This window comes from Coenobita brevimanus, chromosome 23, assembly GCF_032717465.1.
Source record: "Coenobita brevimanus isolate Jiangsu-jjx chromosome 23, ASM3271746v2, whole genome shotgun sequence".
NCBI classification, from domain to species: domain Eukaryota; kingdom Metazoa; phylum Arthropoda; class Malacostraca; order Decapoda; family Coenobitidae; genus Coenobita; species Coenobita brevimanus.
Genome location: NC_136976.1, coordinates 71995788 through 72020787, shown reverse-complemented (window position 1 = coordinate 72020787; position 25000 = coordinate 71995788). Strand labels below are relative to the sequence as shown.

The following is a 25000-nucleotide window of genomic DNA, read 5'->3' as shown; positions in this document are numbered from 1 at the left end:
TTACGTAATATTTTCAGTGAAAAATTGTATTATTCAGCATTAGGAAGATCTCAGGCAGTGAAGAGATTGGTTAATGGAGATTGCTTCTAAACCCAGCATGACATCTTTCCTCAGCTGAATGATATTGTGATAGTAAAAGCAAGAACAAAATTCTGTAGTGAACGACGCCATCTTTGCAAGAAGTTACCTTCATTTTGGTGGTCTTATTTAAATTTAATCCTTTGTCACACAATTGTATTCAGCTTATGAGGAATCACAAGTAATGCAAGGGTTATTGGAGTCTAACTTCTCCCAGCGGAATAAAAAATTTGGTGGTGGTAAGATAAAGGAAAATGTACATTATTGGTTAGTTTCGATACCTCTTGTGGATTTTTTCTCCCCCCTTCCACATGCCTGTGTTTGTGTACCATGCATGGTGTGTACTGTATGTGATCAGCAACAACATTACTACCATTTAGAACTGTGGGTTATTATGCAGAGTTGTATAGTATTTTTAGTACAGTATATGTGGACTGATATCCCTAATGGAAGAACACTGTATTATTATTTATTTATTTTTGGTAATGAAGTCTGTAAGGTGGAGATGTGGTGTACTAGACATTAATTATTGTTGTATTTCTCTACTAATACTGCTTACAGTGATTGATTTTTAAATATGTTCTGCTCATTCTTCCTGCAGTAAGACATGATGTCAAATGTGGTCTGTATTTGTCATATGTACAGAAGTGATCAAATTCTTTTATAGTATGTGGTTTCAGATTATTGATGCAGTATTTAACCCATTTATTTATTTATTTTTATATGGTTTCTGAAACAGTACAGTTAAACTTTTGATTACAACTGTACGGTTAATTACAGAAGTTTGATATTTCATCTCTTTATTCCACACTTCCCTCTTCTGATTAATTTTCCGAAGCTGCAAGTCTTGGTATGTTTCTCGGCTCTCAGATGATTCTCTTTGATATGATGTGCATCAGGGAGGAAAGTGACACACATGTCAATGTACAAAGTAGATTCAGTGGAATAATGGGCAGACTTTTGTCCCAGACTGTACTTATACGTTGTATAATGCTTATGGTGTTCCCTGCGGTATAAAGGAAGTATTGTCCACACCTGTACTGTACATGAATGTTACATGTTTACAGTGTCTCCCTGTCCCTCCTCCTTACAGCCTGCTAGTTTTGTGGCACTGCGAGAGTGGGGGTCCGACGACGAGACCTTGACTGAGGTGTGTCTCTCCCCAATCTCCCCCTCCGTGCCAGCACCGGTGTGCCCCCCGCAGCAGGAGCCGACCCCACACAAGCTGCCATTGCCCGAGCAGCGGGTCCTTGCACTCTCCCTCAGGTATCCCCCAGAGCTGGTTCCCATCGACGTCACCGGTACCGGCTTCAAGCGCCTCGAGAAATTCCGCCAATCCCTCATACATGTGAGTCGTGTGTTGTGGTATCCCCCATGGGTTTGTAAAGTTAGATTAGTCTAGTTTGTGTTCATTTGGAATAGGTTAGGATGAGTTGAATTCAAGAAGTCTCACTAGTTCCTCATGCAGTACTGTATTTCTAGCACTGTATGAACAAAGCTTGCCTTAGTAATGTACAAGAGTATAAAGTGTAATATGTAAAATAAATTGCAGAGGAAGAGGTACTAGTAAGCCTCCCATACCACCTAGAATGTGGTCTGTAATTGTAAACCTCTTTATTGTTCTCCCTCAGTTTGAGTACTACAAGGGTAAGCGTCGACGGAAACGAGTGAAGCGGAGGAATACCATCGCTGACACCCGGGATGCACAAATCGCACTAGCGGACAGGGAGGCAGCCTCTACCTCGTATGTCATGATACTGTACTTTTTTTCTTTTTTTTTAAATATATAAATAAATAACTGCTCAGTACTGTAACAATATATGGATACCTGATAATCTAATGGGTTGTCTCTGCCAGCAGATATGAGTCATAATAGTTTATCCCCAATACCTGGGTAATGGGTAGTATTTATTCCTAACCTCATGCAACTCTGTGAATGCCATCTGATCATTTGTCGTAACCCCTGCTGGGGAGATTCTTTGTAAGATAGTTTACCTCCCATGAGTCATTGTTTTATGGACAGTATAAATTGTACCTCATATAAGGCTTGCAGCATGGCCCATGCAGACCTTCATTATGCTGCATATGAGGTCTGCAGTGCTACAAGGGTTAATTGTGTGGACTGAGTAGCCTAACCATGGACCCCTATACTCCTTGCAGAGCAGTAAAGGTTTAGTACCATACTTATGCTAATATGCTGTCTTGACAACTGGTTACCAGATTTAGTGTATTATTGTTTTTCCAATTGTCTTTATGAGAATTCAGCTTCCAGTACTCTTCACAGGTGTATAAGTATTAATTATCAGAACTTTATAGCATATAAGAAGAATACCTCATACACAGAAGTAATAAGCACAATGATTCTAATACAGAAGACACAGTTCAGAAGGTGTTATGGCAGTCTGTGCCAATGCACCACCATATACAATACTCACTGGTATTATGTACAAGATGTGTAGTCATGTAATTATTATATGTGGAATAGCACTGTACTTAGCTGTACAGTACTGGTAAACCTTAAGATGTATTGGCATATGTAAAGTAAATGGAATTTAAATTAAAAGTATAACTGTTCTGAAGCCTTGGAATGTAGAGAGCAATCAGTAGGAATTATAGAATTTTATGGGCTTTTGAAATGAAGCATTATCAGAAATTGTGAAATACTGTACATATTTTTCAGACTTAATGGCATGACGTCAGTTTGGCAGTTGATTAAATATTTTTCCCTTAAATAAGAGGATCATTCATACAATTAAAGTCCCATTTTACATGACCACCAGTCATGTGTGTCGTGGCCTGTTTTCTTAATGTTTGTTAGGCTATAGGAATCTTTTTACAGCTCATGCAGAAAAGTACAGGATGTATAGGTGTAGTAGTAATATTAAACGTCATATCTTAGTGAATTGTTTATGTGCTAATCCTAAGTTATCCTTACAGAGCAGGCATCCTGTAGTATAGACATTTTTTCATCTTTCTTTTGCCTTTCTTCTTTTTCCCTCCTGCCTTATATTGTTCCTGGCATGCTCAAGATACAGTTTAAATCTGCTGAATCCATTTTTATAACTTCATAATGAAAAAGTTGGGTGGGGGGTTGGGTTCGGAGTGAATATCAGGGTCAGTAGTGGGAAGATCTGGTCCAGTTTTAATTTTTCCCCATGAGTTCAGTTCGTTTTACGCAATCTCTGTTTACACACAGATATTCATTCATTCCTCATCTAATCCAGTGTTGCCCCATGAGGAGCATAGGAGCCTGGGGCTAGGCAAGTTGGTCCTGACATTTAAGATGAGAGTGACCAGCCTCACTCATTGCTGAATGGCATTACATGAGCAATGAACCCCAACCATCCCTAGGATATAAACCTGCATCTGCTCAATCCAATTGGAGCACCTTAATTGCCAACTAAACTACCAGGTGCCATAATTTGGTTATATGGTTACCACCCAGTGTAGTTTCTTGGTGTACAAGAAGCCATTTGGCTTGTTGCTTAGTTTAGAGTCACCCGCAGACAGAAGGAAGAGGAAAGAATGAAGGAAAGAAAGACAAGAGGAAGGATGGAAAGAAGGAAGAGAGGAAAGGGCAGGCACCCGAAAGCAGCACTACATCGAGTTGAGTGGATGATGAGTGCCCCCACCAACCACACAGTTTTTCCTTACTCAGAAATCGTATTATAGGAGGCTCATGTAGACAGTTCCGTTATCATCATGTTGCATTCTGTGCATTATTATACTGTGCCTCCCATGGTATTGTGTAGATCAGTTGCCCTTTGAGGCTGATAAAACATGGCTTGAACAAGTACAGTAGAGATTCATGCCCAGGTCATGTGTGTGCAAGCCAGCTGCAACAGCACATAAATATTGTACTTACTGTACATACATACATTCATACATATTCTGGAGATATACTGTACTGTATACTGTGTAGCATATGTATGTAACTGTTGAACTCTTGGTTTTTCTTATGTAACAGGTCAGGCCGAGGGAGGTCATCGCCGCGTTCAGGTTCACCTTACAGCTCCCGTGGGGGCGTCTCCTTCACCGACCGCTCTTTCGACACCACCGAGACCCTTGACACCACCTCCAACACTACCAAGGCCAGCTCAGAGAGAGAGGTACAGAGCACGTCGTTGGTTGTCTCTGTACCACCATCTAATTATGAATATCTCTTGCTCTTTTTGTCCTTCATTTTAATTGCTTCACTCCACTAACATACCTGGTAAAGAACTTTTTTTTTTTTCTTTAAATACTGCTCCTAGATACTTTTTATTCAGTTAAGACAAACCTGCTGGTTGTGAAGGGGTGAGCCTGTGGTATGTGTAAATGTATTATCCTCCTCTAGTTTGAGAAGTCTCCTTTGTGCTAAAGAAAAGAACCTTGAGATAGAAGAAAAGAAAATTGCATTAAAGAGGTTAATTCTGTAGAACCAGTGCGTATAATCATGAAATTGATGCTTGGGGGTATGGTGTTAGTGGGTTATGGTGCTCCATCCAAATGTGATCCATAAGGGTTTAAATCTGAGGGAAGGTTAGGGTATGTTGTTTTCCTAACCCCTTCAGTCTGAACCCATCATTTTCATTTTATCCTTGTTATCTTGTGATGATTTTTTTTAAGCCTAGGATGGACTTTTCAAACTGGAAGGGTTAAAGATAAAGTTGAGGATAGCTGTCACTCTTGATGCCACCAGATAATTTTGTTCTCCTTAAAAGGAAGACCTGTTCAAATTGAAGGGTTTTATTTATATTTTCCAGATTGTTATACGTGCCCATAATCTTGAGATGAATGAAACATGGGAAGGTGGCTTGGTTAGAATGGTTATACTGATTTATTTTTGTTTTTCAGAATCACCTACATGCCCTTGGTCTTGAGGTGAATGTTCCGTCACCACCGAACCATGGCCGCACTGTGTCCCGCCGCATGGCCAGGGATAGTAACACCTTTAGGTGAGTCACTGTGGCATAGTAATTAAGTGTTATAGTCTACCTATCCGGATAGATGCGGTTGCCAAGAGGTGATTGGAGGTTTATTGGTCATGTTGCACCAAGGGAAGTAAACTGGTCATCTACCCTTAAGTGTATGTAGGTACGGTACTTGATTACTGTAGCCCATCCTCATACCCCTACACCTCCAAGAGGGTGATGTGGGGTTGGCAGTATTATTTAACTACCCCCCCCCCCCAACAACCAGTCATTCCCCTTAATTTCATTCACATCTGTTCAATGTCTCCTTCACGCTGTTTGATGCTGTGGGGCTAATGCTTTGGTAATTGATAGTTTCCCCCTTGCACTCTGTCATTGCTGGTTGTTACGGTGAACTAAGTATGACTTGTTACTTGGTCATTTTCAGCACTCTTGTGTTGTGGTAGTGGCCATGTTGGAGTGCTAAAATGAGCCAGAGTGAATAAAGATTATAATCAGATTCTTATCCACTTTCAGGTAATATTGCTTCAGCCAAATTCTCAGCCACTTTTAAGATGTTGTTGTTTCAGGCTCTGTCCTACTCAACATATGTTTTTGGCATTGTGTTGTGGTTCTTTACAGACTTCAGAATGGCTGTGAAAAAATTTGTAATGTTTTTAATAATTTTCTTTTGTTGTAGGGAAAATGAGCTAACGAGTGATCCATTGGCACCTGGCTCCGAGGACACCCCTGGCAGGTGTGGGCGGCTCTCCCACCACCCACACCGCCCTCGTACCCTTAAAGAACCCCCTCGTGACTCTTCCGAAGATAGGCAGAAGTCACAACTACCCATATCATCACAGTCGCAAGCTATGAATGTAGCTGTTAAACTGAGGTAGGTTCAGAGTTGTGCGACCTTGTGGTACGTGAATGGATTGGTTGAAATAGTTTGAATTATAGTCTTATTTTTTTTCTTTTGATTCTTTAGCAAGAGTATGATAGTAATGTATTCCTGTGGTAATGTAGAAGAATTGTAGCAATAGATATACAAGTAGTCCTCGCTCTAAGTCAAGGATGTGTTGTAAATATATCACAGCTTGCAGTTGGTAGTATAAATTAGGGAAAATAGCAAATCAGCTCTTTAGATACCAATGGAACTGAACACCCTCACTTTGGTGACATGTTTTACACAGTGTTTTGTTCATGCTATATTTAGGTGATTGCATTGAGCTTAGGAGAGACATTTTGAACTGAAAGGGTCAGATACAGCCTTCATTAATTCCTTAAGCGCAAGAGACCATTCTTGCATTTAACACATTTGTCTGGGACAGCAAGATTAATCAGGAAAAAATATTTGCTGGACTGAAAGTTGATGCAATTTTCCTGTTATTTACTATGGACTTGAGCTCAATAAATAATTAAATAAAAATAGAGTGACTTAAAACGAGGACTTGTTGTAAAGGAATATGCCAGGTGTTAACATGTAATTTCTCTACTCTCACTCAGTACATCTCAGCAAAACCCCAGAGAGTAAACATGTCTGGCCTGATTCTTCCCCCGGACTGAACACTTTGCCTAACACACACAAGCTAAAAACAACATAGACCAACTTGTTTGAGCATACAAAAAAATTTAAGAGCATCCTAGAGCAGAATACAGAGTGGGGTCACAAAACCAGACGCGTCAGAGCGGGGAGAGATAATTATTTGGTACCGGTACGTCGCAAGAATCAGTGGCTGTTATTTTGCTCCGTGATGGCAAGTTGTCTGCTGTTCATTTTGTGGATTATTAACACCTGAGTAACATCTGATGTGATGGCTGCAATTTCCTATGAATGAATTTTGGCACATCGTTACACCACAAGTGCATGTTGTGTTGTAGAAGCGTGGTTAGTGCTCATTTGTGTGGCTTGTGCATGCTTATTAGAGATGTTTTCCTTCAAGTTGAATTAAGAACTTTTGAGTTTAGTACCAGTATGAAGATGTTCAGTCTTTCTGTCAGATGAAATTTTTTAAATTTCATATTTACCATCTCCAGACATTTTTGTTCAGCTTTGGAGAAGTGTTTGTATCTGTAGGGGTTTAGAGGGTTTTAGATATAGCCTTCATGAACACTCACTACTTGGGTGGTATCCTTAGCTAAATAAAATAGTTTGTAAATATCATAACTTAAAAGGAAAAATATGTTCTCTGCTTGAGGGGATTAAAGAAAAATGGAACAGGTACCAGTACATATATTTTCCATTTTAGTTAGTCTAATATTGTCTAGTCATTTCAGACAGCAGTGTAACATAGCATAGGGTTCCAAGCTATGCAACATCATCTTTTCCTAGTTTTCCATGACACAGGACAAACAGTGTTTAGAAATGAGGAAAGGTAATAGGGAAATAGGAAACTGTCAGTAATGTGTACGGTGAAGTGAGCCGTGCATCTCTGTACAAGTTTCACGCTGTCAGAAATCTTGCTTTTATGTCACAAATTCTGCCATCTGCAGCATATTGTTTCGTGAACTGTTTGAGTGAACACTTTTGAAGACTGCTGGGTTGAAAAAGAGGCGCACTTATGTGCATATCCTCACAGCCTTCAGCCAAATCCTGAACTCAGGGATGTGTTCTGAAATATCACAAATTTTTCATGTACTGTAATTGGTAGTGTAAATTTAAGGGAAATGTAAATCATCTTGATAGGTAGCAGTAGAACCTTAGTACAAAGTTTTTTTTATGATTTACTGTAAACTTAGTCCCGCCACACCGATGACATAGCCTACTGTAATTTTAATTTAACTCAGGCTGCCACCAGGCAATTTTATCCTTTAAAAAGTACCCCTATTAGTGAATGGGTTAATGAAGGCAGTAACTCATCCTTCTATCTCAAAACTTTTCCTCAAACTGTAAGGTAAATAAAGTTGTCTGAAGATATGGAGAATACACCAAAAAAATGCATAATTGGATAAAAGGCTTAATAGTAAAAAGAAAATGAAAAGACGGTGATATACAGAGGACTTAGTGTACCACCTTCCACCAGCGTATCAGTCAGTATCTTTCACTTATTATATAATTACTTTTTCTTATCCTGTCTCTGTTGTGTTGTTATATTGGTCCTTAGTTTATCTATGGCACATTTCTAACGTGATGAATATTCCAGCCTCTGCTTAGTAGATGGCCAGGTGTAATCAGATTGGAGGGTTGATTTAGCCAGCAACCAGAGGAATTCATTCTTGCTTCATAACTGAGGCTAAATGAATTTAAAGGTACCACAACCTATGTATTGAGGTTGTGGGAATGGTCCAGTTCTGTCAGCTGAAAACAAGTTGGCTGTTGTTGTAAACATGATAGATTGTGAATACCAGGCCAGTTATTATTATATCTTTCCTTAGATCTTCAAAGATTGTGTTGAAGGGTATTCCTTTTTGTGTGAATCAAGTTGTTGTTTTGCTGAGGGCCATTTGGATGTGAACCCAATGAACTGCAGGAACTTCCCACATCAGCCAGGTGCTACTAGATGTATTTTGTAGAGATTTTGTTGAAGGGCTGTCTGTGTTGTGAGAGTGAGGTATATGAGATGAGTAAATGTATTGTGATGTGAGGGGCTGCATTACAGTGATGGCAGAGATTCTTGGTGAGTTATACTTAATGTTGGTAGTGGGATGCATTAGATGTATAAGTAGTACAGTGGGTACAGCCCCTGTATATTTCTCAACATATTGTTTCTGTGGGGAGCTGGTGGTACATTGGTTAGCACTTCCTGCTTGCAACTGCAAGAATCTAAGTTCATTTCATGGGATGATCAAACTCTTGGACAGTGTGTGTTCTCCCCCTGTACTTGTTCAACTGGCAGTACAATTTGGGACCTGGATATAACACTGATGGTTGTGGGTTGTATTTTGTGGAAGGATTTGTTAGAAAGAATGGTAATAGCCAGTCTGTATTTGGATTTTGCCAGTACTGATTGTCATCCTGAATGACCCTTGGGTAGGCAATAGGCATTGGGTAGGCAAGCGTCCTTTTTCTTGCATTCCACTGACATTACCTTTGACTTTCCATATTCATGCCATATTGATAGTAAATGAAAGTGATGCAAGGATAAGTGGCTGGGGAATGGCCAGGAGAAAGAGGGAGGTGAGAAGAGAGGAAGAAATCAGTAGGATGGAAGTAGTGGTAGCAATGAAGAACGTCAAAATAAGGAAAGGCCCAGGAATTGATGGAGTGTGTGGTGAAATGCTGAAGCATGGGGGAGAGATAGTAGTAGAATGGATTTAGAAGATATGCAGATTGGCCTGGGAGGAAGGTAGAGTCCTGGAGGACTGGAAGTCAGGTATAATTATTCCTCTGTACAAAGGAAAAGGGGAAAAAGAAGTGTGTAGTAATCAGAGGCATTTGTCTTTTTAATGTAATAGGAAAAGTGTATGGCAGGATACTTACTGACAGAGATAGGGACATAACAGAGGAATTAGTTGGTGAAGAACAGGGAGGTTTTAGGATGGGAAGAGGTTGCGTAGATCAGATATTTATTCTTAGGTCTTTATTGGAAAAGTTTCTTGAGAAGGGAAAGAAGTTTTATGTGGACTTCATGAATTTGAAGATAGCATATGACAGGGTGGATAGACAAGGAATATGGAAAGTATTAAGAATATATGGAGTAAATGGGAAGTTGCTGAATTCTGTGAAGAGTATGTATGAGGGGCTAAGGGTACAGCGCATGTGGGTAGTGAATTGAGTGAATTCTTCTATTTGGGTGTTGAGTTGAAACAGGGATGTGTCATGTTTCCATGGTTGTTCATGCTGCATATGGATGGGGTTATAAAAGAGATACAGTAGTCAGTACAAGGTAAGGCAGTGGATGTTGGAGCGGCTTTAATGAGAGAGGGTAACATTTGGAAACTTCCTGTACTATTGTGTGCAGATGATACTGTATTGTTAAGTGAAGGTGAAGGGGAACTGCAAGGCTTGGTGAATGAGTTTGGAAGAGTGTGTAAGAAACGGAATCTAAAGGTGAATGTAGGGAAGAGTAAAGTATGGTCTTTGAGAGAAATGAAGTCACTGGATGTACAGTGGGGTTGGATGAAGAGGAAATGGAAAATGTGAGTGCATTTAAGTACTTCGGTAGTGTGGTGAGTAAGAATGGAAGTTCAGAGGGTGAAGTGCTTGAAAGGGTACAACAAGGAAGAAAGGTTGCTGATTCTTTGAAAGCAGTGATAGGAAACAAGGAAGTTAGCATGGACGTAAAAGATGTCATTGCATGACAGTATTGTGATACCAACCCTAACATATGGAAGTGAAGCTTGGACCTTGTTGGAAGGACACAAGTCATGAGTGAGAGTAGTGAACATGAGTTATTTGAGAGGAGCATGTGGAGTTACCTGGAGAGACAGACTGACAAAAGGAAGTGAAGGTGTGGTGTGGTGTGGATGTGGATGTGATAGAAAGTATTAGGAGAAATACATTGAGGTGGTTTGGCCATGTGGAGAGGCTGAAGAGCGAGAGACTAATGAGGAGAGTGTATGTGAGTGAGGTGGATGGGGGAGGCCAAGATTGAAATGGAGGGCTGGCATGGAGAGGTATATGAGAGAGGGGTGTGTGAGCTGGGAGCAGGGCAGTGAAATGGTGGGGGACTTGATGACAAGGAGGCAATTTGTTTGTGGCCACCCCTTACGGGATTATGGTGTCTGGCAATAGATAGATGATCATTATCACTACTGCCATCATCCCACATCTTTTTCTCATCGACAAGTTGGCTGAGAAAACTAGGGAAAAGAAAATCGTGATAATGGGAGAACTGATCAACAGCTTACCGAAAGAAATGGATCACACTGTCATTCACCTCACAGTAACAACCATCCCCTCCACCACCATCCCATTTGTTATCAGTATGGCATATATAAGGAACTTTAGCTATGCCACACATGAGATATACTCAGGCATATGAATATATATAAAATTCCTTGTTCTTGATATACTGTACTGATAAATGCTGGGATGGTTGATGGGGGGACTTTAAATTAATTTTGTCATTCACAGAGTGATGAAGGCTTATATTTTCTTTCCATGCAAATATACTAATTGCAGCTGATTATGCTAATGAATGGTTTAATATGTTGTGCATGAGTATTTAATTATTTGTTTCTGCATTAGATATTTTATACCAGGTCCACAATTGTTCATTAGTCCAAGTGAGATGTGGATGTACAATGAGAGTCTTACGGAACTTCATGAGCATGTTGTATGTGAAATTCTGTATTTACCCAGAGTGTTTCAGCTCTTTTTGTCCCTTTAGTAGAACATTGTCATTTATTATCTTGCTGTCTAAGAGTGTACATCTGAGGGAGTGATGGTTGAGGTTTATTGCTCACATAGTACCACTCAAGGGCAAGTGACTGATCTCTCTCTCTCTCCTTTAGTGTCTGAACTGAGTAGTCTGGTGTCAAGCGACTATGCTCTGGGGGGCATTAAAGTACTGAATGCACGAGTAGTGGATAGCTGTTGTCAGACATTATTACATTCAGCTTATGGAGGACCTCTTACAGGGAAGGGATTAAAAACAGTTGCACTCATTGATCATGATAATTTTTTTTTTTCTTGATTCTTGCTACCATGAATTGTCTCTATTTAAATTAGAGGAGACAGCTTGACCTGAAGGAGTTTAATCTTTGTTTCCTTTGTCTTCTGTCATACATATGAGGATTCAGAGTGGCATGCCTGTCAGATGGGATATCAGTGATTTTTTTTTTTCACTTCAGGATATGTTTATTTTCGTAGTTTATCATATATCAGTAAAAATTGTACACAAGTAAATCAGTCTTTCTACATGCAATTGAAGCAAACTGAAGACAGTAGGTGCCTCCATTCACACATAGTGATGAGTTCAAGACGCCCTGTTTTTAACTGTTGGTGCATGGTTTGGTCAGTTAACACCCAGACCAGCAAGAAATAACCACCACACGAAATGACCATCACACAGGACAAAGGTTCATTACCCGGTCTGACCACTCTTCAATCATAAACACATATCCCACCATAAGGAAATGAGGAACACAGGAAAAATTAGACAAGATTCTGGAAGCCATGTCTCAGGCTACCTTAAATGCCTTCTGGTAGGCATGTTGCGGCCTAAGAGTTACATCCTTTATTTTGGGACAGTAGGCATGAGTTGTTGATGAATAAATGTGTCAAGTCTATTCTTGTTATTTTTATAGTTTGTGTTGTTGACTGTGATTCAGTACAACAGCAGTACATAACTTACTGTTTGGGCCCAATATATTTTGTTTCTCCTGTATGTGTATCATCATGGCTGTGCAGTAGTAAAAATAAATAGCAGCTATTATAGGGTGGAGAATCATTTCATTGTCAGATATATTGGTGTAAATACTGTTATTGTCATCTAAATATCTTTTGCATTAAGATCTCTGGTGCTGGAGAGGGATGATTGTGGTGGCTCCAGTTTAACAGGATGGCTCTAGTGCCTGGTTATTTGAACATCCGTCAACTTTCTCCCTATCCCCCAAAAGGAGGATGGTGGACCATAGAAGGGAAACTTAAGCAGTCCATTGGGTTCATATTTCAGTTGAACCTCGGGCCACAGCAACATTAGGAACTTTTCATCTTGTTGAGAATGACTCATTAACAGTTTAAGTTTCCAAATACTGTACCCATTGATACACATATTGTAAGTGGTTTATTGTATCTCAGATAGGTACTGTATATTCCTAATCTTTCAGCTGTGTCATGTGGATATAATTGCACCCCAACAAAAAAATGCTCATGACTGACATGCCAGTATGTTCAGTGGCTAACATGTGATTTTAACCCCTTCTTTATGATGGTGTCTTTCCTGTTCTTTTCTTGTTATCTCAAAATTTTATTTAATGTAGGGGAGGCTTTTTGAACCAGGTGAGGTAAATATAGACATCATTGACCCCTTGTACACAAGAAGTCTTTCTTAAGTTGAAAAAAATTGTCAAAAAGGGGGCAGGACTAAAGAAAATGTATACCGGTGTACTGTATATCACCATATTGAAGGGGTTAATTGCCAGTGGATACTTGACAGTCCAAGAACAAGCGGGAAATTAGATACATAACCAAACAGTAAAACTTGTGATTAGGAAACGTTAAACAAGCTCCTGGGTGTTGTAAATGTAGTAATTCTTGAAAGGCTTGATGAGAGTATGCAGTAACTTATCCAACCTTTCTACCTCATTGCTGGATGCTGCCTGGAATGTAAAATGGCATGCAGGCTGATCACAACTCATGCTCACAGGTTTTTGCATAAATAAGAAAGTAAATTATTATGGACTTGCCACCACCACCAGCACTGCTTAACCCTCTGAATTTGATATCATTTTGTGCATATTGTTGCTACTTCCAGACAGTTATATTCAGTTTGGGCAAAATTTTTCGAACTGGAAGTATAAGATATAGCCCTCACTACAAACAGTTTCTTTTAACTTCAGAAGAATCACCAAACAGCAGCAAGAAAAAAGTAAAATAGATGACACTGTAGCCATTAGACCGAGAAAATGAATTAAAATACACTGTGGAAAGATTGGCACAATAGCTTGGTGTGTGGTACATTTTTTGGTACTGATGATTGGTTGGAGGAATTGCTTAACCCCATCAGTATGAGATGTCTCTTGTATGCTGAATAAAAATATCTTGCAATAATGAAATAAAACTTGTATCTTTGGGCCGAAGGAGTTAATGGAGAATGTGTCCACCTCCGTCAATGCCAGACATCTCTCCTTTCCTGAATACAACGTTAAAATATGGAAGATGACATGTGGTAGTGCTAGTTCTTTCATCCCGAGGGGTCTGTCCCAGCCTGAATAAAATTGTTTGGTGTTAGCCAGAGAAAAATGTACAAAGAATATACTCAGACTGAAAGGGCTAATGGAGGTAGTTTCAAAGCCATTCACCTCGAGGGTTGTCTCCTAAGCTGAATGTAGTTATATAGCATCATTGAGAATATACTGTAATATGAAGTACAACGTTGAGGTGAGGGTGTTAATGACGGCCACTTCATTCCCGGACATCTCTCCTACACTGAATAACCTCTTTGCTACAATGCCATATTTTTCACTACTCTTGCTACCCTTAGTTGTAGTCAACTTGAGGCAGATCTCCAGTACTGAAAAGGTTAATGAAGGTTATATCAGACTCCCGCAGTTCAGAAAGTCTTCCATAAGCTAAATTTAATCATCTGTTGATGCCATGATTAAAATGAAAAAGATGACCTTTTCTGAATGGGTTAATTATCTAGGAAGAGCAAAAATAAAATGTTAAAAATGTCATCATACTGCAGGGGTTAATTGTGAGGGGCAGCAATGCACTGATTGCAATGCTTAATTATGATTTAAATACTTACTTATATCTCTACCTGCCAGTTTGTTTAATTGAATGTTACCTGAATCAGCCAAAGTGTTCTGTTCTCCAACTTAGGCCATACATAAAATATTTTCATATAGAGTTGCTAATAGAATTCTACGATGTATATAGTGTAGTTGATTTTGTAATTTTGCTTTTCGTTGTTTTTTCATTTATGTGTAATGCAAATGATATTTTGACACGCAAGCAGTTTTCGTTGTATAAAACAAAAGTTAAGTTACAGTGTAGCCATTAATTTCACCCATTTTTAGATAGAAAAACAGGCCGTGATAGTGATGATTGATGGTGATGATAAAATTCTAGGGGTACTGTTGTCAGCTTGTGCATGTATCAGCATCATCATATCCTTTTCCCACCTAAGGATCAGCATTACTTATATAATTTTGTACCACACGGGAGTTTAACCTCTTGATAACACCCTTTACCTTTCCCCAGGGAAGAAAAACGTGAAGAAGGCACACACTCCTCCTCAGGGAACTGGTCGGGTTCATCCAGCACCCGTAATTCTGTTGACTCTGACCCTCATCAGCAGCAGCAGCAACAGAGGGCAGCAGCTGCATCACCCACATCATCACTCGAACAGGACTCTCTCCCTTCTGAGTAAGACTGCTGTATTTTTGGTAATGCTCTGATCTTGCATCAGGGGAATTTCTTTGTTCTGGTCTTCACATACATTATTGTAGTTATTATCATTAGCTGTCCGTTACACAAATTGTTTTAGTTACTAACATTTGCTATCCCATACATTAGTACCCATCCCATTTTGTTAGTAGAAAGAGGCTGGTGATGATGAAGGTGTTGGGTGTCAACCCAACAAAATCTTCCACAGGAGTTCCCTCTAATTTTTGACACTATCCAGCTCAATCCTTCATCATCTTTAAACATACTTAGGGTTTCATTCTATTGGAAATTATCTTGGAAAGAACATATTACCTCTTGTAAAATCTGCTTCCAAGAGATTGGGTGTACCAAGCTGACTCCGTGCTTTCTTTATCCCTGCACAGTTGTTGACTCTATTCACGGGTTTTATTCGCCCCTTTTGTACAGCTTTCATGTATGGGGAGGCCTCACACATACAGCTCTTCACAACAAGGTGGAGTCAAAAGCTTTTCATCTCATTAACACTCTTCCTCTTACCGGCTCCCTTCAGCCTTTGTCTCTTTGCCTCACTCTCGCATCTTTATCTCTTTTTCTGTCACTACTTCAATGGTCACTGCTCCTCTGAACTGTCTGCTTGCATCTCTGTACTACTACGGCGGGCTTGTAGCACCCGTCTACCAACAAACTCTTATCCCTTTTCTGTTCAGCTCTCTAATGCAAGAATGAACCGTTACTCCCGGTCCTTCATGTATGCAACAGGTCAACTTTGTAACTGTCTCCCTCTGTCTGTATTTCCTACTGCCTATAATCTCCAGCCTTTCAAACACAGTGTGTCCAGGTATCTCGAAATATATGGATCTAAAAATTGGCTTCCTGTTATCTTGTTTTTTGTTCTTTCTTGGAGGGAACAGTTTGCAGGCTCCTGGCTTTTGGTTCTTTCTTCCTTGCATGAAAAAAAGAAGAAACAAGTAATTGGAGGTAATAGATGATTGAAGGTTGTTGAGATAGGTTATTAGTGTGATGTGCTGGTAAGTGGAGAGAAGCTTGAATTGCAGAGTGAGTTTAAGTTCCTTGGTGCAGTGATAAAGAGGAGAAGTAAATGTGCAAAGGAAGTGGAGAGAAGTGTGACTGAGGGAAGAAAAGTGATGGATTGTATGAAAGCTTTATATGAGAAAGAGGATTTCATGAAGTAGACTACATGAACATATGGGCATGAGACTTGTAATGAGTGTGAAAAGTTGAGAGTAAGAATATTGGTTGTAGAAATGGAGCTGCTACAGAATGCATGTGGGGTGCATGGAGTAGGTGGGATGTACCGTAAGACATTGTGATTAACCAAAGATGTAAAGGAAGGTCATATAGGATAGGGTAGGAGGGAGTGTGCTTTAGAAGTATGGTCAGATGGAGAGAATGACTGTGGTCAGCATTGTGAAATAGATATATGTGAGTTAGTTTGAATGTGGAAGGAGGCATGTAGGCCACGAAGATGAATGGAGATGGTAAGTGTGAGAGAGAGAGAGAGAGAGTTTGGAAGTTGAGAAAGCAGGATACTGACAAAGGATCATTTTGGTTGGATTAATTATGTTCTGGGAAGCACATGTGTTTCCCCCCCCCTCCCCTTTTTTTTTTTACTTCATAGCCAGAGAATTGACTGTGTTGGCAAATGTATGTGAGTTTCTTCTGTAAATAGAAAGTATAATTTTAAATATGCAGATGGTAACATATGTGAGGGCGAGTTTGGATTCTGGGGCTTGAGTGGCATATGAATGGTTGTGTGGCCTATTTCACTGAGCACACTGGTGATAGTTCTCTCATGTGGTGATACAGTAGTTTCCCACATTCATACTTTCTCATTCCTTGTTTCTAGATTTTAACTCATGCCAGCTTTAAGTGTTTCCGGAAAAAGTGTCGTGGTGATGATGACGACGATCATCATTGCCCTAACACTTTTGATCATCATCACTGTGACACTTTTGGTCATCATCATTGTCATATGTCAGTTCCATGGTTATGTAGATAAAAATTAATAAAAGACTGTTTTGCCTGGCAGGTGAAATGTGACACCATGATCTTGACCTTTTTTCTCACCTGAGGATGGGGTGAGGTGTGGTAAACGAGTATATTTTGTAACCATATCCTGTACAGAGAAACTGGACGGTATGAAGACTGCAGAACTGCTTATACTGTATAGAGTATTATCATTAGATTTTGGACAGATTGATGGTATTTTCACTCAGTTGCCCACCTTCAGGGTTGGTTGGCTACAGATTGAAGCGCGTTCATAAGCCACAAGAAGGAAAGGTGGATTAGTGAGAGAGAGAAAAAAAGCTTACCTGTTATTAGAGGAAGGTTCGAATTGTGTTTGTGTTAATAGATCCAAAAGGTTCCTGGTGTCCCTTGTAATAATACCAATGTCTCTTTTTTTTTATTTGGCATAAATTTTGTAGATTTGTATTCATGAGTTCTGTGTAGTGGCTAATATTTATATATGATATTTGTCCTCCCTTCCCTTAGGTCCCTACACATCAGGTCATCATCCCCCTCCAGCAACCAGCGAACTAACTCGCGCACAACAGACGACTTCCCCTCGACCACCTCATCTCACACGAGTGATGGGACGCTGACGCCCACACAGGACATCCAAGACATCCCCTTCCTAGATGATGACACAAGCTCTGCCTACTCCTGTGACACTGAGGGCTACTATACGTCCTTCCATATAGACAGTGGCTTGCGATCCGTCAGCTATGAGGGCAACAAGTTAACCAGTGAGGCAGACTACGAAGTGTTTGGGAAAGGTAGTACTGGGACCACCAACAGCTCAGCCAGTCTCAGAACTGTTGTCATGCCTGAGAAAAAGACTCCTCCTAAGCCCCCGCAGCGGGTCAGCTCCCTGGAAAGGAAAAATGAGAACAGGGAGAGTGTTATCACTGTCATACATGTCAATGGTTCCACATCCTCCCGTGAAGATGTGGGTGGGGAGGCGCCAGAGAAGGCAGGAAGTCAGGATGGAGACAGCAGGAGCTCTCGCGATGGTGACAGTGGCCGGGAGACTTCCAGCTCACCCACCGAGCCCACCAGCCCACGCCAACCCAGTTTACCATCTCCTGAACTAGAGTGCTCTGAGTCTGATATTGAAGCTGACAGGCATGAAATTTTACGTGCTAAAACTGCAATTAATTCAAGTGGTATTCCATCAATGTGTGTCATCACTCCTCCACAGAGTGATGATGAGAGTGTTAGATCTGGAAGTGCACCTTTGACACAGGACAATTCAGGTTCACATGTTGAAACCCAAGGACAGCAGACACCCCCTCAGGGTCTCATGGGTTCCCTTGCCAGTCAGGGACAATCGCATGGTGTTACTGCTAAGATGCTTCTTTTTCATAATAGTGGTGCAAAAAATGTTGGTGCAAGAAGTGTTGGTGCTGTAAGTAGTAGCAGCAAAGCTGCAGTGGACACCAGTGTGTGTGAAAAGAGAGACTCTGTAGGTAAAGTTCAGGTATTGCCACATGACTACCAGCCCACACTGACTGTGGTTCCTCGTGGCAAGGATGGCGATATTAATGCCCACTTGAAGGGTATCATGCACACAGCAGCTGTCTCTGCCCCTGCTCGTCCTGATCCTGATCAGCCAGCTTTGATAAAACCATCACTAGTCAAACAAGCAGAGAGAGAGAAGAGGTTGTCTCAGGAGAGTGATGACACACCAAGTTTTGAACTGCAGAGGCAAGCTTCAAAAGAGGAGAAACACAAAGTGCATATCGACAAGTCTGTGGCCCATCAACCTTCAGAGCTGGTGTCGTATAAGGAACTGCCACCCCCTACCACCACCACAGCCCACCCTTTCAGTGCTGTACCCTCCAGTATCAAGCAGAATGTTGTCATCACTCCAACTAACTCCCTTGAGAGGCGGAAGGCCAACTTGGCCAAAACTGGAGCACGTGTGACTCTTAATTCAGAAGGCAATGTGGTTTATTCTTCAGATAGCTTGCCTCGTCGTAAGGGCCACTCCTCCTTTGAGCCTGGCCCTTATATTAAGCCAGGGATGACCACAGGGCCAACCCCAGTGACAGGATCTGCTACCAGCTCTGCTACAGCCAGTGTCAAGACCTCCACCTCAACTACACCCAGCAGCATTCAACAGATGCCACTGCCAGCTGTTCCAACCTCCAGCACCACACCCCAGCCTCACCCCATGGCGCAGCGCCCACAGCAGCCATTACCCCAACAAGTCGTATCACAGTCGCAGACTACTGGTCCTGCCACTGCTGCAACCTCATCCCCTCTCTCTAAGCAGTTCCCCACCGGAGTGGCTCAGTCCTCACAGCCAGTTCCAGCAACAGGCAAATCAGTGACCACAACAGCACAATCCCTCACCTCTCATCATCCCTCACCACAGCTTGGAACCATACCTCCAGCACACACCCATCCATTATCATCCTCATATTCACATCCTGCATCTTCTGCACATCCTGCCACATCTTCACAAGCTCAGCAGCCAGCATCCATTTCACATCATTATCCATCATTACCAACTCAGCCATTATCTTCACATCATCAGCCAGTATCAGTTTCTCATTCTTACCCACTTTCATCACAGACTCAACCATCATCATTAGTATCACAATCTAACAGTATCCCTTCATCAAAGTCAGTAACATATGTTCATCCATCCCCACCCTTACCATCTCACCTGCCCACTGTACCTCTGGCACATGCCCTTCCAGCCTCCCTACCACATACCCACCCCTCAGTGGTTCCTCAGACAGCTGCAGCAGCATCTCAGACTGTCCCTGCTGTGGTCTCACATCCTCATTCAGCTTCACAGCCACAACCACAACCACAACCACAGCAGCAACAGCCACAACTTGCAGCTCTGCCTACTCAACAATCTGTTACTTCTCAGCTTCTTCACTCATCTGCCTACCAACTATCTGCTACATCAGCCCAGCAGACTGCTCCACATCAGCCAGGTCAGCAGCCAGCTGCACTTGCCACAAGCAAAGCACAATCAAAGCCCGATGTACACCCTACGCAACCAAAAGTGGTGGCTCCTACAAGTATGTTGGCCACCACCAGTCTGCCTCCATCCTCACCACTGCCAGCACAGGTGATTGCTGCCCCACCAGGACAGCAGATTAGCACAACTCAAGCTCTTGCTCAGCAGAGAGTACACCAAGTACAGCAACCAACTCAACCAGTTTCTCTTCAGAAGCAAGCAGCATTTGTCCCCAAGGGTGAGGCTGATCAAAGCCTTGGTGACAAACAGCGACTCCAGAGTGTTGCTGGTAGTTCTAACAGTATTTATGGAACAACACAACAGCAACAACAACAGCAGCAGCAGCAACAGCAGCAGCAGACACTGAGGCAACAGCAACAGCAAATTTATGAGGCACGTCAGGAAGCCCAGCGACAGCTGCTACAGCAGCAGCAGCAGCAGATATATCAAACCCGCCAAGAGGCTCAGAGAGTGATTAAACAACAGCAGCTACAACATCAGCAACTGCAGCAACAGCTACAGCAACAGCAGATACAACAACAACTTCAACAGCAACAACAGATGCAACAGCAGCTTATTTATCAAACAAAGGATGAGGCTCAGTTGCAGTTGCAGCAGCAACACATGCTGCTTCAACAACAGTCCCTGTACCAGGTCCAACAGCAACCACAGGCCCAGCAGGGTGTTGCCACTTCAGCAGGTGTCATTTTGGCCACACAGGGGACACCCATGTCTCCCAGAAGTCAACGTTCTGGAGCTTACGTGCATGTACAGGGCCAGGTTACTCAAGGGTCCACCACACCGCAGACCACTGCTGTACAGTCGTCCCAGAGTGGCCAGTCCAGCAGTAAAGTATCACAACGATCAGCCACTTCCCGTGCACCCACACCTGTACAGGGTCCCATCACCTCCAGCCCCAGGCGTGGGGCACAACCCAGCACTGTGGCCTTGACTCACCAACACCTGCGCACGGACCCAGGTACAGAGTTTGTTAGTGCACCGTCACGCTCACCCTTAGTAGTCACAGACCCTGACCCCACCACTGACCACGTGCTCCTGGCTCTGGCCCATGCCCGCCTGGCATCACACCAGCCCTTCACCAGTACAGAGTTCGCCGCCTCCATTACTCGTTACCCTCGGTCCCCTCCACAGACATTAAAATCAGAAAACATGGCAGTTATCTCAAGTCCATCATATTCAGGTGCCACGAAATCTGCCAGTAGTCCATTCCAGAGAAACAATAGCTATAAACTGGCCACAACTCCCCTGTCAGAAGCAACAAACAATCTCTTTCGTAGAGTGGAAGGATTGGGCCGTAATGACAGTAAAGAAACACAGTTACCTCTTGTTAACAATAGTATAATATATGGGCCAAGAGGTAACTTTAGGAACAGCGAACAAGTGGGGAGATGTAGCCCAGCAGGCATAGGCAAGAGCCAGGCAGTGAAACGTCCAGTTAGCCCTGTTAGTCCAGGTCAGGTCATTAACCCAAATATCAACAGGCGTAGGTTTTATGGGGCACAAGTTATGGTTAACCCAACACTAGTTAATGAACTCAAGTCTCCCAAATTTGGAGAAACAAGCAAAGAGAATTTATCAAAAAATGAGAAAGATAGCAAGTTTGCTGATTCACCAAAGTTTATCAGACGACAGTTGGCAGCAAGTAAACCTCGTATTGTTGGCATCTTGAAGAAGCCAGATTCACCAGTCACAGATACTGAGATATGGTAGTTGCAGCAGCATGGCAGAACCATTAATCTAATACTTCAGATACCTAGTCACATGTAAGCAACATAAGTTAAACGTGCCATTATCAGCTTGAAGTAATGTGTCATGTTACTATCAAGTATTGATACAGCAACTTATTAGGATACATTTTACAGTCAACGTATCTTTACTGAAATGCTTACTGATTTTTCCTGCCTTGCACAACTTCTGTGGAATTTCTGGTAGCTGTAAATCATCTGTCACAGAAACTGTGGTTACAGTGTCTGTTATGATTTATGTGACAGAGCTGTGCTGTATGAGATACTGGTCAGTATTTGTGAGACATATCAACACCCCATAAGAAACACTGTCCTCTCAGGTCAGTAGAATTTTGGTACCATATTAACATACTGTACTGTGTACAGCACTGAATTAAAATCAGTAAGCTTCTCAATACCCATGGAGGGTTTATTCCTGTAAAGTTATATGCTACCATATTGTCCGTAGTTTTCTCATCTCCATTGTGCTCCGTGCTCTCTCCTTTATTATTTGTTAGAAGAACTATGAGTCTTTTATGTGTTTCAAGATTCATACATGACTTTTGTGCAAAGAAATTCAAGAAGCTTTAATGAATTCTGTCAGCATTATATGCAGTGCCATCCTGTAACTGTACATGTATAGTTGTCATCAGTTACAGAAAAGACACAGGCATGTATTTTATGTATGGAATACTGCAGTAGCAACACTTTCATTGACAGGTTAGTAATCTGCACCTGCTTATTACAGTTTTTCTACCAGTGTGTGTATAGTGGCATTGTAGATATAGTGCTCATCTCTACTTTCTTTTGTTCTCTTTGCTTGTACTGGACTTTCCCCTTCACACTCCTTACGCCCTTTTCACATATCACAGAGATGAGATGTCTCTCTGCCTCTACTACTCTCAGGCAACACCTCTTTAGCTTAATGCAGCTGCTTTAGTGTTGTGTTGTCACCTTCATGTTTATGTTCAGCCACTTTGTTTATTATTTATTGTTTTTGTTTTCAAACAGTTGCCTGTGATTGTAGGTATGTAGAATACTAAATTACTGAAAATACAGTAATTAAAGTGAAAGGTCACCAGATGACTTCTTAGGGTTAGTGAGCATGTATCTCTTATTTCGAAGTTCATTGTTATATTACAGAATATAACATTGCTTCAGTGAAGCTGATTTATAGAGAAAAACATCCAGATTGGCCAATGGACAGTTTAGAATAATATTGGTGCATTTCATAGTACACAGATGTGCATTATTAAGGCTGGGTAAGCTTAGGCACATGAAGTTGTTTGGTAGTGTTATGGTGCTGAAAACTAGATAAAATGAAAGTTTAAATTGCAGACAGTGTGTCAGTTACAACGATTTAATTGATCAAGTTTTGTTTGTATTCCAAGCATATATTTTACCTACAGATCACTGTGTTGTCTGATTGTTATCTCTGTGATTCCTTAGATATAATAGTTCATCCACCTTAACTTGGCAGAGATTTTTGTTGTTTTGCAGCCTGTTTCCTGTAATTCTATCTATCTATTGCCAGATGCATAAAAAGACAATTCTGTGGCTCCTCATCCTTCCCATGGTGCCTTATCATAGCATATTTTAATGTCAGTCTCTCTCCACAGTTCATTATTCAAGATGGAGAGATGGTAATTTTAGGCCAAGTTAAAGTGGATGAAGTATAAAACCCCCCTGCCCTCCACCTGTACCCCTGCATGCATTAGTCCCTTGTCGTGTGGGTGTAGTCTGCACCATTTTTGCTTCTGTGTTGCACAGCAAGTCTTATGACATTATAAAATCTTGGCTACAGGTTTATGTTCACCCTGGCAGTTGCATCCTATACTACTTAGCATGAAAATGTAGCTTGTAAATACACTTCAAAGACTAGCTTCAGTATCAAAGTTAAGAGTGGTGCAACCTTTCTCAGCCTTCTGTGTCCAGTGACGTGTTTTGTTTATTTTGTTCTTACTACCTCCAGATGGCATTAGTTTGGGAGGAGATCCCTTGAAAGTGATAATGGAGGCTATAGCTAACACTTCCAGTTTCAAAGGGATCTCCTGAGCTGAATATAATCATCTGTAAGTAGCAAGAATTAAGTGGAAAATATGTCACTGGATTGAAAGGGTTAAAGGAAGGTCATTTGCCATCACGTAATAATAATAATAATAATAATAATAATAATAATAATAATTGGTCTGTTTCTCAGAGTGCCAGTTCTTCTTTTAGGGAATTCACTAGTGCTCGACACCTTTTCAACAGTATAGCATTCGTTTGTGTGGGTGCATATGAGCCTGTCACCAAGGTTTTATATTATGGTTGCCTGTCCTGCACCCTCTCTCACAGGACGTCTCAAGGACATGGCTCATCCTCGCTTCATGTTCACTTTTGTCACCTTTATGATATTACACCTAACATTTTTAGGTTAATTTTCATTTGTATTTGATGAAGTACAATATTAGTTAAGATAAAATAGAAGTTGTAAGATAAGAGAAGTTTTTGATTTTTTTATTTTTGGTGCAATTATTTTGAGTTACAGTGTTGCCCTCATCAGATTTCACAATTACATTAGTTTTTAAGCTAAAGTTACCGAAATGGCTTAAGATAATGAGGAAACCCAACATCATTTACATTGTTGAGCTAATTTCAGCTAACAGGTTCAGGTAAAGTAAACACTAAGTTAGGAAGGATGGTATTAACATTCATCTCATGGCTGCTTCAGAATATAACCTGCACAGTGTATTTTGAAGGAGTGTGGTTGTTTTTGCTGCCTCAGGCGTACCTGTATGTGAACCTGATGGACTGCATGGTAAAGTTGCTCTTCTCCTGCAGTCCTTTATTCTCCTTCCAAAGGGTTGGAGTTGAGGCATAATTATGTAACTTGGTAGTGGAGATAACGTGATTCTGTCGGTACCATTGCTTGAGGGTGTCCCTCTCCAGCAACAGTAGCAAGGTAAATGTTAATGGATGTTCTTCCCAACGTGGTGCTTATTTTTCCCAAATCGCTGATTTTAGCTAAATGATTCAGGTGGTGGGCAAAGTTAAATGGATCAGTACACAGTGTTTCTTGTCAGTGCTTTTATTATTTTTGTTAATCTTTGCTATATAATGATAGGTCTGTGACACAAGTTACTGATCTTTTGTACAACAAGAGTTCAAAATTCTGTACTTGTAATGTATAGTACATTATAGTTTTTTTTTTTTTTTTCTTCCCCCAAGTTCTAAACAACCCATTGGTTTATTACTTAATCACAGCCATTGAGATCCTGTAACTCAGCTGATTTGCTACATTATCTGATTCACTTCTCCCTCCTGT

The 25000-nt window shown here is 41.2% G+C and overlaps 1 protein-coding gene across 1 annotated transcript in view; it reads left to right on the top strand.

The window, feature by feature from the left end:
- The window catches only part of gukh (NHS actin remodeling regulator GUK-holder), a 246097-nt gene that overhangs the window by 210637 nt on the left and 10460 nt on the right, over positions 1-25000 (top strand). The window contains exons 5-11 of the mRNA XM_080267190.1: positions 1172-1426; positions 1710-1822; positions 4046-4187; positions 4915-5015; positions 5671-5865; positions 14782-14946; positions 17461-20927. Coding sequence (XP_080123316.1) covers positions 1172-1426; positions 1710-1822; positions 4046-4187; positions 4915-5015; positions 5671-5865; positions 14782-14946; positions 17461-20927 — 4438 coding nt within the window. The remainder of the gene's footprint in view (positions 1-1171; positions 1427-1709; positions 1823-4045; positions 4188-4914; positions 5016-5670; positions 5866-14781; positions 14947-17460; positions 20928-25000) is intronic.